General features: G+C 41.0%; 1 protein-coding gene across 1 annotated transcript in view; it reads right to left on the minus strand.

Moving 5' to 3' along the window:
- Positions 1-3109: 3109 nt before the first annotated feature.
- The window catches only part of LOC307250618 (serine/threonine-protein kinase BRSK2-like), a gene marked incomplete at both ends in the record, with an annotated part of 96111 nt that continues 83184 nt past the window's right edge, over positions 3110-16036 (minus strand). Inside the window, 7 exons of the mRNA XM_080027734.1 lie at positions 3110-3333; positions 5291-5335; positions 8105-8197; positions 9421-9601; positions 10478-10601; positions 11033-11081; positions 12117-12324. Coding sequence (XP_079883860.1) covers positions 3110-3333; positions 5291-5335; positions 8105-8197; positions 9421-9601; positions 10478-10601; positions 11033-11081; positions 12117-12324 — 924 coding nt within the window. The remainder of the gene's footprint in view (positions 3334-5290; positions 5336-8104; positions 8198-9420; positions 9602-10477; positions 10602-11032; positions 11082-12116; positions 12325-16036) is intronic.

A 16036-nucleotide genomic window follows, 5' to 3' on the forward strand; every position in this document is an offset into this window, starting at 1 on the left:
ACTGTAAGCTGGTTGAACTCGGCGGTTTCAGTTTAAAGCAATTAACGTGACAACGTACTAAGAGACTAGCTGACAGGTCTAAGGTAGGCTACTGTAATTACTGACTAGTTTCTCCAAAGGTAACATAATTGGCTGGGGTTGCTGGAAGTTAAAGTTTGCCAAATCCAACCAAGAGCAGGACAGATCCATACTGGCGTAGTAGCAAAACATAGAAGTGCCTTCCATACAGTAATGGTCCAGCCCTCGGGACAGGGCTTTTATTTTATTTGTATGTAATGCTAGTGAGCAAATGTCACTCTAACTCTAAGCTTGGTTAGGTTACTCCTTGTTGAATATGTCACACTAGGACCGGGCTATAAGTCTAGGCGCTATACAAAAAATAGAACAACAGAACAATAGGAAGCTAAAGACATGTGATGATTAACCTCTGCAGCTGCATGTGGATTCTGAACTGTAAAATATGTAATTATTTTTGTGAATAAACATCTTCAAAACCCACAAAAATTTGCACACTGCTCCAAAGTCAACAGATTTATTTCCTTTAGCACTGAAGTTGTTCACAGTAACATCACAAGGGGATACATTGCCAGTGGTTATCCTGCTCAGTAGTAGCGCTCCGTGCTCCGAGTCCATTCTGTGTGCTCTGGATTCCCCCCAGTAGAAAAAGAGGAAAGCGAACAATGAAAGGTATTGCTTTAATTTGTCTCTCTGATAACCCAACACCCACCCAGCTGGTGAGTGGTCCCGAATCGCCAGAGAGGTCCCTCTTTGAGAGAATGAGTAAGGAGGATGCATTGCACGGTTACTGTGTACACAGTAATCAAAAATGGGGGAAGAGGGCGGTAAAAGAAATGAAAAATAAAAAAAATATATAAAAAGACAATTAAAAGGAATGCACATAAAGAACATAAATACATAAATAAGTGTGGAGAGAAAAAGGGAACAGGAGAACAATTCCATCGACGACATGCAAAGAAAAGACGAATGCTGAACATGCAAACAACCGCACGAGGTTCAAAGCTAAGAGTACGAATCCCCTTGGTTTTTTAAATAAGCTCGTAAGTAAACTTGGCTTATTTACAGAAAGAGTGTTTGGTGAGATCTGAGTCATCATACACACAGAGGGGGAAGAAGGAACCGACAATTATCAACAAAGGGGTTTGTTCCTCTCAAAGAGGCTAAGTCTACATTCTTAAATTACGGTAAATCATTTTCCAAACGTATATTACAAGGTTTCTCTCGTCAAAAAAAGCAAGGAAAAATTAAACAAGCGCTCACAAACTCACATCTCAAGATTTCTCGGTGATCAAATAACTTAAAAACATGACAAAAATATCCTTAAATAATTTGACGTTAAGAAACATTCTCTACATCTTCCATATAAATAACTGAGAATAAATTAATAACAAAAATGACAAAATACAATAAAGTACAAAAATATACACAGCAGTTCAATATAGTAAAAAAAATTATAATGAAAAAAAAAAAGCGCTATCAATGGTGAGAACTGAACCCAAAATCTGATTCACTTGTCAAAAGTGCAAAATGAAAAGGACACATTTTCATCGTGAGGCCTGGTCACATCGGGAAGTGGCACTGCAAAGATTGTAGTTGTAGAAACTTGCATGGGTAGCTGATGAGAAAACAGCTAACATGCTAGCCAGTTGGACAGTGCTAGCATTAGCGTAGGTCAATATCATTGTTTTAAAATTATAAATCATATTACTTCTGCCATGGTTTGACTCTCCAGCTCTACATTCCCTCAAAAGGTCAAGACTGATCAGTATCCATCAACAAGGTATAGGCTATATATATATTTTTTTTAAATGTCCAGTATCCGGTAAATCAACTCATAGTGGCTCTCCCAACTGAATGAATTGAATTCACTATGAAAATGTGCCATTTTGAAAGCTGCTGTGACCAGGCCTCTACAGGGAATACAAAACAAATCATGTTAACACAACTCTAAAACATTATGTCACGACTACACTTTTTTGTACATACGGAACATTATTTAATCTGTACAACAGAATAGATCATTCATTTATGTAATATCCCCTCCTCCCCCCCTTTATCATACTTTTATGGACAGCCTTTTAACTGACAGAGCCCAGGTTTACAGTATTGTCACAGACCGAGCTAAAAAAACAGAATCCTGCCGTTCACCAAGAAAGACATTGAAAATTAAAATTACAATCCAGCCAGCGTTTCGTCCTTCCGTCTTTTCCCACTGCACTTCTTCCACCGCACCTACTTCCCTTTTGTCAGCGTGTGCAATTCATTACATCCCGCATAGAAGTCATGTTTGTGTAGAGGAGTACATACAGCATGTGTGTGTTTATATGTACATGTGGGAGAAATAGAAGAAAGAGAAAAGAGGAGATCTGTGTATGTGTGTGTGTGTGTGTGTGTGTGTGTGTGTGTGTGTGTGTGTGTGTGTGTGTGTGTGTGTGTGTGTGTGTGTGTGTGTGTGTGTGTGTGTGTGTAAAGATTGACAAACATCACTGTCTTAAGGCTTTTTTTTAACAACTCTTCTGAGATGTGTCTGTGTTTGGTGTGGTGTGGCGAAGTGGACTCTACTGATGCTGCCGGAGAAGTGTAGTGGGGTAGGGATGGAAAGAGAGAGAGAGAGAGAGGGGGGGGGGGGTCCTCTTGTCTTTTCTTCACTTTCGGGTTCTCTTGGTGGTGGCATGGCAGGCCTTGAGCGGGCCGCTGTCGGCCAGTTCTCGAAGAGCCGCAGAAGGTTAATAGTTATTATGGATGATCCCTGGTGGCAAAGACAAGTCAAGCCATCACACATGTGAGGAGGACACACACCCACCGAAAAGACCCCCGGAGGACACAGAGAGGGACATAAGGTATATGGGACAACAAAGCTACATGTGCTACCTATCGTAAAATACTGATCAACTTTTTTTAAATAGCCATTCCCATTATACAGTACAAAATGTATAGGCAAAAAGTAGATTTGTGTTTTTCTTTTTTGTTTGTTTCTTGTTGTTTTCAGTCCTAGCTAAAGGGCACACGATAGCAGCTCTCCTCTGTCGTTCTCTTTGTTTTAATGACCTGATAACTGCTTTTTTGTCTAGTCATGCACAGCTACCGCTCCTTAAGGTTGTTCCTGTGTCCTGTTGCTGGCGGCCATCTTTGTTTTGTCTTTGCCGGGGGGGCATTTAGAGTCAGTGGGCGGGGGCACGCTGGGCTTGCTGCTGGGGGCATGCTTGGCGGGGGAGCTAGGCGTGGCGGGGGCGCCAGGGGAGTGGGACGCTTGGAGGTTCTTCTCGTCTGAAAAAAGCTGTTTAATTACGTCAAAGAAGTTACTCAACGGGCTGCCTACACAGATGGGAAGAAAAGAAAAAAACAGAGAGAGAGAGAGAGAGAGAGAGAGAACAAACAACAAATGAGCAATGGGTTTAACATGAGGAGAGAAGGAGGTGATGGAGGGATGAGAGGAGGAGTGGAGCCGGAGGAAAGGAGACTCTTTAGCCCGGGGAAAAGGTTGTAGGGTTGTTGTTGCCAGAGAAAAGAGAGCTGGCACCAAAAGGAGACATTACAAATGATGTAATGCAAAATCCCCATAAAGCAAATAATATATTAGTATTTGTATTGGTATCAATGTGAGGTTGGCGTTGGCTTCAGAGTCTCCATGTTCCCCTACTTGGGTGGAGAGCTAACATGAGCACTGGAAGACAGTACAGATTTCACTCAGCACTGGATAATCACTAAAGAACAACATAAATAAAAATATAATAAAGAATACTCACCTCTAGAAATTCAAGTTTATCCTGAAGCTATTCTTAGCTAGCTAACACAGGGCTTGGCGATAATGGCAAAAATATTATCACGAATGTCGAATTATTATTTTTGTTCAAGATTAAAGGCAGATTTCGAAGTTTAAGAAAGTATTTGTATGATTTCAATTCTAATAGGGCCTACAGGAGTGTGCTGCATACTGTCCTTATCAGCAGTATTTCTGCTGCCTGACGTGCAGTTATGCTAGCTAATGGTGAGCCTGTGTGTCATGCTGCTGGCCAGAGATTCTGTAAAATGTATAATTTCTTTGATACACCTTCGATGTATTGCTTATTTTTGTCAGGGATTATTTTCTCTATGAGTGTCTTCCAAAGCTCCTGTTAACTCTCCCTCAAATCAACATCCATCACAACAACATCCAACATCCATCTGTTAAGACAAAGGTTTCTTTGGTAAGAGACTCAAAACAGTCATGAGTGAATAAAAGCATGCAACAATGCAGCACAGTACACACATTAATACACCATCACTTATCATTGGCAAGGTTAGTCTTCAAACACTGTGTCCCCCTTCAGTGATAAAACATCTCATTGTTTTATTGTTGATAGTGAATATTAAATATATGTGCACGTCAGACTGAAGGCCTGTTGTGATAACTTACCATCACTTCTCTTCAACAACATAGTGAGATGTGTATTTCTGGTGTTTGTGATAGTTTGTTCCAGTGTCTTCAATTTTTGAAAGTTAAGGGAGGGAACAACCCAGTATCAAGCACCATGCAAAGGGTTACTCAGGGCTACACAAACACATTCACACAATACAAATTATCAAATACAATTAGTCATTTCACTGGTTTGAAATGGATAATTTCAGATGTTAGTTTTGTTACTGGGTACAGGTATTTTTCACTATTCAGTAGGCTATACTTAAATACCATGCATCTTACAGTTTAGCTTTTATAAAGCAAAATGTCATGATACATATTTTTTTTTCAACGGTTCCTAATTGTTTGGCGAAAAACTGTCATTGATTAAATGAACGCTGTGTGCTCACCTCCTACAGTTATGCAAAACACCCTTCTCTGTGTACTGTAGGTTCTGAGATATTGTTGCATTGATCTTCATAGATGTGTGTAATATACAACTGAGTTCCCGGAATGATCCCATCAATGTTTGATCTCTCAACTAGATTAACATGACATTTGCTGACAATTTTCACACTCCTCTAGCGAGAGACCATTTACCAAAATCGAATCTTTGGCATTTCTCTAAAGAAAGGGTCCATTTTCTGTAAAGAAAATCCCAATAACTAATTTCTTAAAATAAAATTTGATGTATTTTTTTCTCATTTAAAAGACTTGTTAAGTTGAACATATATTTTTGTAGCTCACAATACACACACACACACACTCACAAACACACAAGTTAGTGCAAACAGGGTGTGTTGGTGACAGGCCTCCAGGACGTTGCCAGTGTGTGTTAAAAGCCAGAGTTAAAGATGTTTTTTGCCGGGAGCTCCCAATCGCTCTGGGTCTTACCACGCTTGGAGGATTTACTAGAAGAAGCTGAGCGCTGAGAGCCATCTGAGAGCAGAGGACAGTGTCACTGAGGCCTAGTGCTTTACATCAGTCTGCTGACATCAAACTAGGCAGCACAGCACACTGCCACTTCTTATCCCTACCAGTTTAAAGGATAACCAACGTGAATGTTCAGCAGTTCCCTGTCTTTATTTTGACAACATTTTTTTTTTGCATGATCAATAAGCAGGGATTTCCTTGGCTTATCATTAGATTTTCTCTATCGGATAAACGGTAAGTCTGTCATATCTTTGTCTACATTAACATTTGCATTCACATTTACTTTAGCTAGCACAGATATAATCTACCACCACGAGACTGTACGTTGCTATCTAAATGTTTGGCAAATAACTACAGAAAAAAATATCGTCCACATTTCGTGAAAGTGGGTATTTTATCAACCTGGACTCAAAACAAAACCAGTTATTGAACTGATGAACCTCGTAAATGTTTCTTTGAACCTTCCAGAACAATTTAATGAAAATTTGCTAGAGCCTAAAAGGGATTTGGGCTGAGAATCGAGATGGCAGTATTTGGGCTTATCTTTGTGCCAGTGCACATCAATCTCCACAAGTATGTCATATGACAATCAGTCAAGAGTTGCTATACTGTAGCAGCTATTTTAGTTTTCACAAGACATTTTGGACAGGAGACAAATTGAGGAGAACAGGCTGAACATTTACTGTGGCTGAAATTACCCTTTAAAATCCATCTGCTAAGATTATAACCGCACACACATGTATGAACTAACACTGTCCCACACAGACCATCAGCTTCATATGTCTGCGGGACTGTTAGGTGTTTAGTAAGTTTCATCCAACACATGCAGGTTGTCTGGTTCTGAGGACGTTTGCAAAGAGATCAGCAAACACAAACAACAACTCAGTTGGTTTGTTTGTTTGTTTTTTTGTTTGCTCGCTCGTGAGATTTGGCATTTACATACAGTTTAGAGCATGCTTTCAGTTTGGTATTGCAGTCCCATAAATGGCAAACACACAGGTCATGTGTGAATGGCATAGATCACCCAGAACCATCAGCACACATATAGTTTGGCTTTGAGGGATCCTCGACAACAAACCCGACCCCGTTTATGTTACAGCTTGACTGGTTTGACCCAGTATAGGCCAGTATGGGCCAAATGGTATGTGTGCATGGTTCTGGGGTTTGGCATTTAATTCAGCATGCGAGTCACTCATCAGAGTGAAGCTGTGGATGACAAGAAGCAGGGTGGAGCGTGGAGAGGCGGCAGGCCAGAGGGAGACAGAGATGTCCAATATAGATATAGAGTCAATAGATAGAGATGTGGGTTATAGGCACATCTACATGGTGGAGGTGACTGAGGTTGTGCATACAGTTCCCATCTGTGGCAGTGACCGGTGCTGCTGGTTTCGTAGTGTATACGTTATGGTTTGGGTTGTAATGGACAAAAAGGTAAAATATTTTTTGTGTGTAGCATTACATGCTGTATTTGTGGTTTCTAAACAATGTCTGTCTGCGAGATGAGTTTCCAGGGCGGCTTGGTTAAAGTCTATGTCCTCATCTGTGGGATAGCGTTTCCTCACATCCTGTTTTATTTCCTGTTTAAATGTTTATAATGATCAACAATTTTTACTTGTTTTATATCAAGTGATGTTGTATAAATTGTCTTTAATTTCTGAATGTAATGTGTTGCTCTGTCTGTGATTTGTGGGGAGGGAAGGGGGAGGGGGTGGTATTGTTCCGTTTTCTTATTTTATTTTTATATAGGCCAACTGTAAAGCACTTTGTGTTACCTTAACTGTGTATGAAAAGTGCTATATAAATAAAGTTTGATTTGATTTGATTTGATTTGATTTGATATTGCATCAAATCTTTAACAACAGATCCAAACTATGTGTTTAAAGACTGAAGGCTTGAGATGGAGCTGAGCAGGTGACTGTTTCTCTCCCAGTGACCTGTCTGTCTGTGTACTCTGCAGGCAGCTGTGTGCTTGTGGATAAGTTGTAGTTACTCTGCATCACCACCAGAGGGGACCATTATCAAGAAAATAACCACAGGACCGACAACAGCAATACTAGTGTCACACTAACAAACAAAACTAACAGGGACAACTGGAGAACACACAGTCACGCTTTTCTTTTCTTCCATATTTGATATCATCCATACATCTATCAATAGGCAGCCCAATATATCCAAACATAACAAAGTAGATTGCAAAGATTTGTTTTGCAATTGTTCCAATGTGTTTATGTAACACTATGCAATAAAAAAGTACGAATGCATTCTGAAAATCTTGAGATCCTAATCCATCTTTCAGACAAAAAAAGATGCGTGCATCAGTGTAACAGCTAAGTCAAACATGTGCATTTGTTAACATCCGTTTGCCTGTGTGCGTGTGTGTGTGATTTTCTGCTGAGTCAGATGCCGTGCCATGAGCCAAGATTGCTGTCAGCGGACGATAACCTACAGTTTGATGTGTGGATCCTGAGGAGCAATAATCAGCTCCTGTAAATGCACATCTGGTACTCGTTGAATAACCTTTCATACATTTCCTGTGTGTGTGTGTGCGTGTGTTTGTGCACGCCATGATATGTGGCAGGGACATGCGCGTGGAGATGGCCGTGTGCTAAAAGCAGTGTGTTGAGCCGAGCTGAGCGGGTTTTTTTTCCGGGCCGCGGTTCTTGCTGTGCCGTTAGGAGAGGAGGAGGAGTGCCAGGATGCCGGAGGGGGGAGGGGGAGGCTGTGAGGTGGGGGGAGGAGGGGGGAGGGGGAGGTGTGGCGAGGGACTCCACTTACCAGATATCTGGGGCTGGATGCCAGGCTGGTCGTTGGTACTCATCAGCTGGGCCTGGATGGTCTCCACCACACGCTTGAAACGTCGGCTGGGACCTGAGGAGAACGCCATTGGGAGCTTCGTCAGGCTTTTTAATTACAGTGCTGATGACTGGCCGCTGTTTTTAGGTGGTGGCTATGTAACATTGCTAGGGTGCATCTGTCAACACTGTGAGCTGAGACGGTTTGTTCACATGATTTATGATATTCTGTGTTTTTCTCTTTTTTACCTCTTTTGCCTGACTCATCACACTACAACCATGAGTCATAGCGTGTGAACGTGACAGTATAAGTTCATTACTGTGCTGCTATAACAGCCTCCTCTCTTCTGGGTTCAGTATTTCCACCAGGTGTTGTAACCTGTCCGACACTGTACCTATTGCAATCTTTTTCTACATTATCATGTCCTGCCGCAACTGTAAACACTGGCCTCACAATGAACACTGTTCTGTTGGTTTGCAAGTACACAAATTAGCGATATGTTTCAATCCCTCATTCACTCCTCCTTGCCACTTGATGCATGAAAAAAAAATGTCATAGAAGTGGCCACTTAATCAGCAAAAGGAAGGATCTGGTTCCATAGAGGTCCACTTGAGTATTTAATAGGATTGAACTTGACTTGACACAGTGACTGGGACTCCACTGTTTGGGAAGGGAACAAGGAAGGGTTTGTTGAACCATCACAGAAACACTTGTAATAAGGATGACTGGTGCACATTGTGTGTGAGTGAGAGTACCCATTCTGTGTGTGATGTTTTTGCGCAATTGGAAGTGTGTGTACACAGATCCCTTGGGCGATAGCACACTATAAATAAACAGACAGTCAAGTTCAAAGTTATTTTTATACCTATAAGTTGCATATAATTGACCTTGATCTTGCTATCTTAGTGTTGAACTGTTTCTCACTATATGTTTAAATACACGTCATTAAATGCTGCCGGAACAGTGAGAAATAACAGTTATTTACATTCCCAGTTAATATGTTGATATATTTTATTAATATTTCACGTTCAAATCCATTCATTGTTTGGTCTATAAATAGTCAGAAATGACTGAAACAATCACGATAATATAAGACTGCGATGGGCTTAAAATCCTCACTGTGTAGAAGCTGGCAACAGTATGTTTTGCTATTTGCTATAAAATATTTTTCCAAATGATCAATTTATTGTCAATTCATTTGACACATTGATCAGTTCAGCATGAGTCATCGATACATCTCATGACTTGACTTTTGAGCTGCAGTGTATCGTGAGGCTGTATATATGTGCTGTGCTTACCTGAGAGCAGGGTGAAGGTGACAGAGTAAATGCCGTTGTCCTTGGTGGCGCTAGTGCTCTCTGTGTAGGTGATGTCCACCTGGAACTTGACTGGCTTCTGGAACACGGTGGGGCCGGCCGTGGACTTGTACTCCGCCCGGAAACTGGTCTGAGAGATGACGCTGTGGCTCAGACTGGGGATCTGAGAGAGAGAGACAGACAGCAGGGCTGACTCTGAGTCAGCAACAACAACAACACAGACAAAACAACAACTGACTGCTGCATGGGTGAATACGGACGCATGGATGTAAGAGAAAGAGACAGGAGCAGAAGGAGACGGTGTGTCCCCGATGTGTTACATTCTAACACGTCACAGCGGTATGCGATGTCAGCAGAGACAACCAGACATGAACAGAATAGAGGACCGCTGCATTTAATGCTGCCATGTCCCTCTGATACGGCAAGTGGTTGAATGTAACAAGTCCTCAAGTGCTGTGCTTAAGTACACATTCAATAAACGTGTTACTTGAATGTATCTCATTTTCTGATACTTCCACTACAACTAAAATACAAATATTTTACTTTTTTACTCCACAAAATTGTGTCAGCTTTGAGTTACAGGTTACTTTTCGGAATACACATTTTTCACATACCTTTCTGTCCAGAAAGGGAGAAAACAATGTTTCTCCAGATTTTGCGATTTTTTTAATCAGTCTGATAAACTCACTTGTGCAAAAACTACCGTTGTTGTTGTACGATTACAAACGCTATACAGTATATTGTATGGTTGAAAATGGGATGTAATGAGATATATATCCCTGTTATGCGTCACAGTTTATTTATACGGATACCTTGTCTGCTTTGTGTTCAAAAATACTTGGAGGACGTCAAACTGTAATGCAAGTTAAGTGTCTTGAGGACAGAACAGACAGGGATAACAAAAATACCACAGACAAGAATGCGCAGAAAGAAGCCTCCGTGGGTGGAAATATAAGAGAATTAATCAGACAGTGACAAAGAGGAGACAGTAGAAGATGGATGGATGGATGGATGGAGGAACAAAGAAGTGGAGACTTACGGAGAGGAAGGCATGGACAATGTCTGCCTTAATGGAGTTGAGAGGTTTGTCTCTGATCACAATGAAGATCTGCTCCTCCTTCTCCAGGTTGATGAAGTTCCCGAACCAGGACTTCTTAGCCAGTCTGTGGGGAGAGGGCTGAGGTCACCATATGATTCACAACAGACAACATCAGCTGGATTTGTTCCCAGCAAATCCTCATCTCAAGTAGTTGATTTTTGACAGAAACAGAAATATCGCGTTTGTTTTTTACTAACAAGTCACAGCATAGAATAACAGTTTACCTGAACAAACCTCAATAGAACTAGACCTGGGTAAACATGTTTATGTTGATGCAGGAAAAAGTCAGCAATATCTAAATTCTGTTGCTAACCTTATTTTCAAAAACTGTAGCTCAAAAGCTATATCCACATAGTTTACTAGAATGCTACGGTAATGCATAATACAGTATAATCTCAAATTAAAATGTTTTGATAAAAACACAATTCCCCTAACTGTACACATTGAAATAAGATGTTTATATCCTGACTCTGGTGAGATTGTGACGGCACTCACTCTGGAGAAGAGTCTGGAGTTAGGCTGGACATGTCTTCCTGGGTGGGAACTGTGGACACAGAGCTCAAAGGTTACAACTGGGATTAATAATAATATTAATAAAAATAAACTTCTATAGTCAGTCTTCACATATGATTTATAGAAACTGCGGTCATGCAGATACTTCTGTTTGTCTTGTTTTTCTTAGTACTTTTTCAGATTAGATCAATATTAAATATGCCGGCGTAAATGAGATTATCCGCTCTCGTCGTGGCTCTGCCCTGTTTGTCTGGAGAGATTTCATGGCAAATTAAAGCTTTTATGGGAAAAACTAAAACAGTAAATTGTCCACTCCCTGTAATGAGATAATTATCTCGTATATAACTTGGCCAGAGGCTGCAGTTTCTCATGATGAGGCCGGCAGCAGGTGAACCGTTAAATCCAGCAATTAGAGGAAGAGAGATGATTTGTACTTATTCCCATGAGCTACACGAAAACACTTTGCTGAGTTGATTTTCATCCAAATGAGAATTAGATAAATACATTTAAAAAAATCTGCGGGCAAAAACATTTTTTTTTCAAGCACTTGTCAATTTTGCAATTTTTGGCAATTTTGCTTACACAACTTCTTTCATACTTGTATAAATAAAAATATTTTTTTTATATTTGAATAAATATTTTATGTTGCATCTCTATATTTCTTCTACCATTGTTAACAGTCATAATCTCAACATTTGTTTTATCCAATACTCTGAACCAAAAATAAATCTAAACTTCTAAAGCACTTACATCAGCTAAACCTTCGATTGGCATTCTTATCACTAATCTTATCTTAAGTTTATTAAAACATTTTCATTGTCTTTCCTGAAAATATCTTACATTTTGATTCTTTGTTTTTCAAGAGGTGCAAATGTACGCATATTTACTTGATATTGCCACATTCTGCATATTCATTTAAACATTTAGGAACAAATAAAAAAATATATATATTGTTTTAATGTAAGTAATCAACTGGCGAAGTTTCATGATGGGAAACATGTTTACCCTATTCACCTGCCCTGTAGCGCCTTACTCTAGAAATGCTCTGCCCCACCGAACCACCCACCTTGCATTTTCCTGCGGTGGAAGCGTGGCGAGCCCAGGAAGCTGTTTTTGATGGAGTTGAGTCTGGTCCTCCAGGGCAGGCCCCCGATGGAGGGGCTCGGGGGCGGTGTGGGGCTGGGCGTGCCGGCCGGGCTGTCCCTGGGCGTGTGCACCGGGGTGCCTTTAGGGGTGGGCAGAGGGCTGCCTCTGGGGGAGGGGTGGGGGGTCACCTGCGTGATGGGGACACATTTTCCGTTGTGGTCAGGGTGGAGGTGGAGGTGTCGGCGGCGAGGAGACATGGGAGGCACGGGGGACAGGGGGATGGACAGCTTGGGGGGGACGGTGAGGGGAGGGTGCCGTCTCACCCGCGGGCTGTTGGGGATGATGCAGGGAGCCAGAGACTGGCAGGGCGTGGTGGGCTCAGATTTGGGGGTGTTGTGGGTCTGGGCCGTGTTGGGCAGGGGGTTTGACCTGGTGGTCTGAAGGGGCTTCTCCGACATTTTGGGCTTGGCGGGGAGCGTCTGCGTGCGTGGGTGCATGAGGGGGGACCCCATCTTTGGCTGGTAGGAGTTGGGCGTGCGCGGCCCCACCCCGTTAATGGAGTGGGTGGGGCTGCAGTTGGGGGACTGACACAGGTCTGGGGACTGGGGCGGGATGAAAAACCGCCTAGTGGGCTGCGATTGGTCATGCACCGTAAGACATGGCGGCAAGAGTAAGCCAATGAGAGAACCAGCCAGAGAAGCACCACGGCCCAATCAAGATTCATTCCCATTTAGAAAAAAATAAATAATTAAAAAACACACCAGGAAATAACAAAGGCGCGTGGGTGGATGGGTTGAGAGGTGGAGCAGGCAGGAAGTTGTGAGAGTGCAAGAAAGAAAGAAAAACAGAACATGCGATTAGCACAGTGATCAGCCAATCAGAGGCAGCAGTGAAGCAGTCATGACGCATTAACAGTAGGGATGCACCGAGATCAATAAATGCTGGACCAAACCAATTTCCTGTCACTGACACAGTTTGGTTCTGCTTGTTTGTATGCTCAAATGCTTTTCCACATACAAAAAATATCACACTTTGTATTTATTAACATGGAAGTAACGCAACAATGACAGAGGACATGTATTAATTTACCTATTATGTGTTTTCAATGTTTTCTCTTTGTCCCGACAATGGAATTTGCTATTGAGTAAAGGGATCAAGTGACCTGTGTTTTTGATATAGGAAGATTTTAAATTATTTATAAACTATGCAAGGGATCAATATAATAATAATGTTTCATGAACTATTGCACAGATTGATCCATGGTTCTCCTTGTATTTTGCTGACTGATAACGCAAATTAGAATGTATTTTTTTAAATGTACTGAGTTAATCAAACAGCAATACGTATCTAAAGTGATGATAAGATAAGATAAGAAAATTCTACATTATTCCCATAAATGTTCGGGTTACAACAGCAATATAGCGCAAATAATAATAACAAAAGCATCAGCATGGATGCAAAATACAATAATAACCTGTTTAAACATTACAAAAGTAACAGTAACACAAATATACTAAGTAGACAGACAGTTCATCATTGCTGATTAGCATTAGCCATTACAAATCCACCAGACCAAGTTAGTCTATAGCAGTAAATTGAGAAAACAGATTTGAGAAATATTTAGATTTATTTTCTATGAACTTCACTTTAAATTTGCAGTAGATTTAGTTTTTAAAACCTCACATAATATTGTTTTTTAAATGATGCTCCTGACATTTGAGAAATACATGTTTTTGTGTGTGTGTGTGTGTGTGTGTGTGAACACTAACCACAGAGACTGACAGAATCAACATCAACATTCTCTCAAAATCAGGATTCATATTCATGGTTACTGTCCGATACATCGGTGCATCCCTAAATACCAGCAAGTGAACCAGCTCGAAAGCTAACAGATTTAGCTTCACCCTCCACCTGGGAAAGCGGCCAGAGTGCATGCAAAGTGCTGATGCACAATGCTGTGGAATGAATGAGCAGATCACTGATAAGACAGATCAGAGCAGTGTGAACCCACACAGCCCTACAGCAGGACAGCATGTGTGAAAACTGTTTTATATGAAGTTAAACTCATGGGGATTGTATGTGTCTGTGTATGAGAGAGTGTGTGCGATTTCACCACAATCAGACACTCAAGTGCACATTTTTAATTCCTATTTTAACACTGTGGGCCTCGTGCAAGAACCGATATGTGCTTTCAAATCTAACTTCATGTGTAAAAATGTCTTCCTCTATTACAGTATGACATGGTAAGACTCTCTGATGACAACTGTAGTGTTATTTTCAATTTGTGTTAATACAACTACGGACACTGCAGTATTTGTTTTCCAACAGCAGATAGTTTGAGCTCTGCGATGTGACATATTTCTACTTATTCTTGAAGAAACTTAAATACAACCTGACTGAAAAAAGACTGCAACCGTTGAAGCCTTGAATCGTAATCTCATGATCAAATCTCAAAAAGCACGTGGACGTTCTCATAAACGGAAGGCACTCATCGAGTAGAAACGAGCCAATCACGACGAAGCTTTTAACTTAAAAGAGCCGTTTGGTGAAGTCGAATGTGCTTGCATGATGAGGCCCGATGACTTTTATTCAACACTACATACTGTAACAAACGAACAGATAAGGACAATATGAAGCGCCTTGCAGAGTAGAACAATGACATCAATTATAATTATAGAGTATGGGGGCCTTTGCAAGAAAGAGGGGTGTTTGACACAGCTCTATCAGCTGTTTTTCTGCATCAGGATATGTACTGGCATTGGACATTAAATCAAGGGATCTCATTTGGAGTGTTTGGTGTTTGGCCTCCCAATTTATATCCGGCCCCACTTCATCTAAAGCTCTGTGACCGCTCACGTCAAGGGCAGGTGGTGGCGACCTCGATGAGAACACAAACCTCATTTTCTATTTCCCATTGACACTTTCACAGTGTCTAATAAAATATAATGCTGGTCTAGAATGGGTCTAACAAAACATGTTAGTATAGGACTGAAGACCCTCACTGTGGAAATCTATTCTGTCATCAATTGTAACAGAAATCAAAGGAATATATTGTTTCATAACTACGCATCAGGCTGTTGGTGGTGTCACTCGTTGCATAAGCTGTGAGTCTCCACGCCGGTGTGCTTGTCTCCTCGCTGTCACTGCTGTCATGTTGTGTCTTTACCACAGACATGACAAGCTTTATTAATAATGATGCAAGTGGGAGGGCTAAAATCCACAGTCTCAACCTGCATTTAACTCTCATTATACATTCAGAGCACAGACTCTCTCTATCTAGAGATGGATCAACATTATAAGTCCTGCGAGCACAGACTCTCTCTATCTAGAGATGGATCAACATTATAAGTCCTGCATTGACAACGCAGTCAAATATGTATTATAAATAAGCCATAAAAAATACAGTCAGGTCCTAATTTTTTCTTTGTTCACAAAGGGAGAACTGTTCTATCACACTGCATTTACTTTTGGCTAGCTGTATGTAACACATTGGCAGGTTAGTTTTCCCTTCACTTGGAACTATTTGCCACTTGGAAGTAGATAAACCTGTAAGTTTAATTTCCATTTCCTCTGAACGTTTTAACTGGGGATTTGGTCACCACGTATTAACTGCTAACCCTATTCTCATGAACTACAGCTGCAATTATTCTGTCATAGGATTTGTTTACAGTAAGGAAACAAATATGGAATAACACCGGACTCATCCTTTAAGTAATACACATCTTGACTATCCAACAGAATTTCTCAACAGAACTAAAATCTTTGCTTAACAAATGAGTTCCCCTTAATTATGTTGGCCCATTCTAGCTTCAACTGTACATGGAACAGGAGCAAAATGAAGTGCACAGTGGTGCGCATGAGCTGCGGATGAGAGGCTGAGGTGAATGGATATCCGCATGT

This window comes from Ammodytes marinus (genome assembly GCF_949987685.1).
Source record: "Ammodytes marinus genome assembly, chromosome: 1".
Taxonomy (NCBI): Eukaryota; Metazoa; Chordata; class Actinopteri; order Uranoscopiformes; family Ammodytidae; genus Ammodytes; species Ammodytes marinus.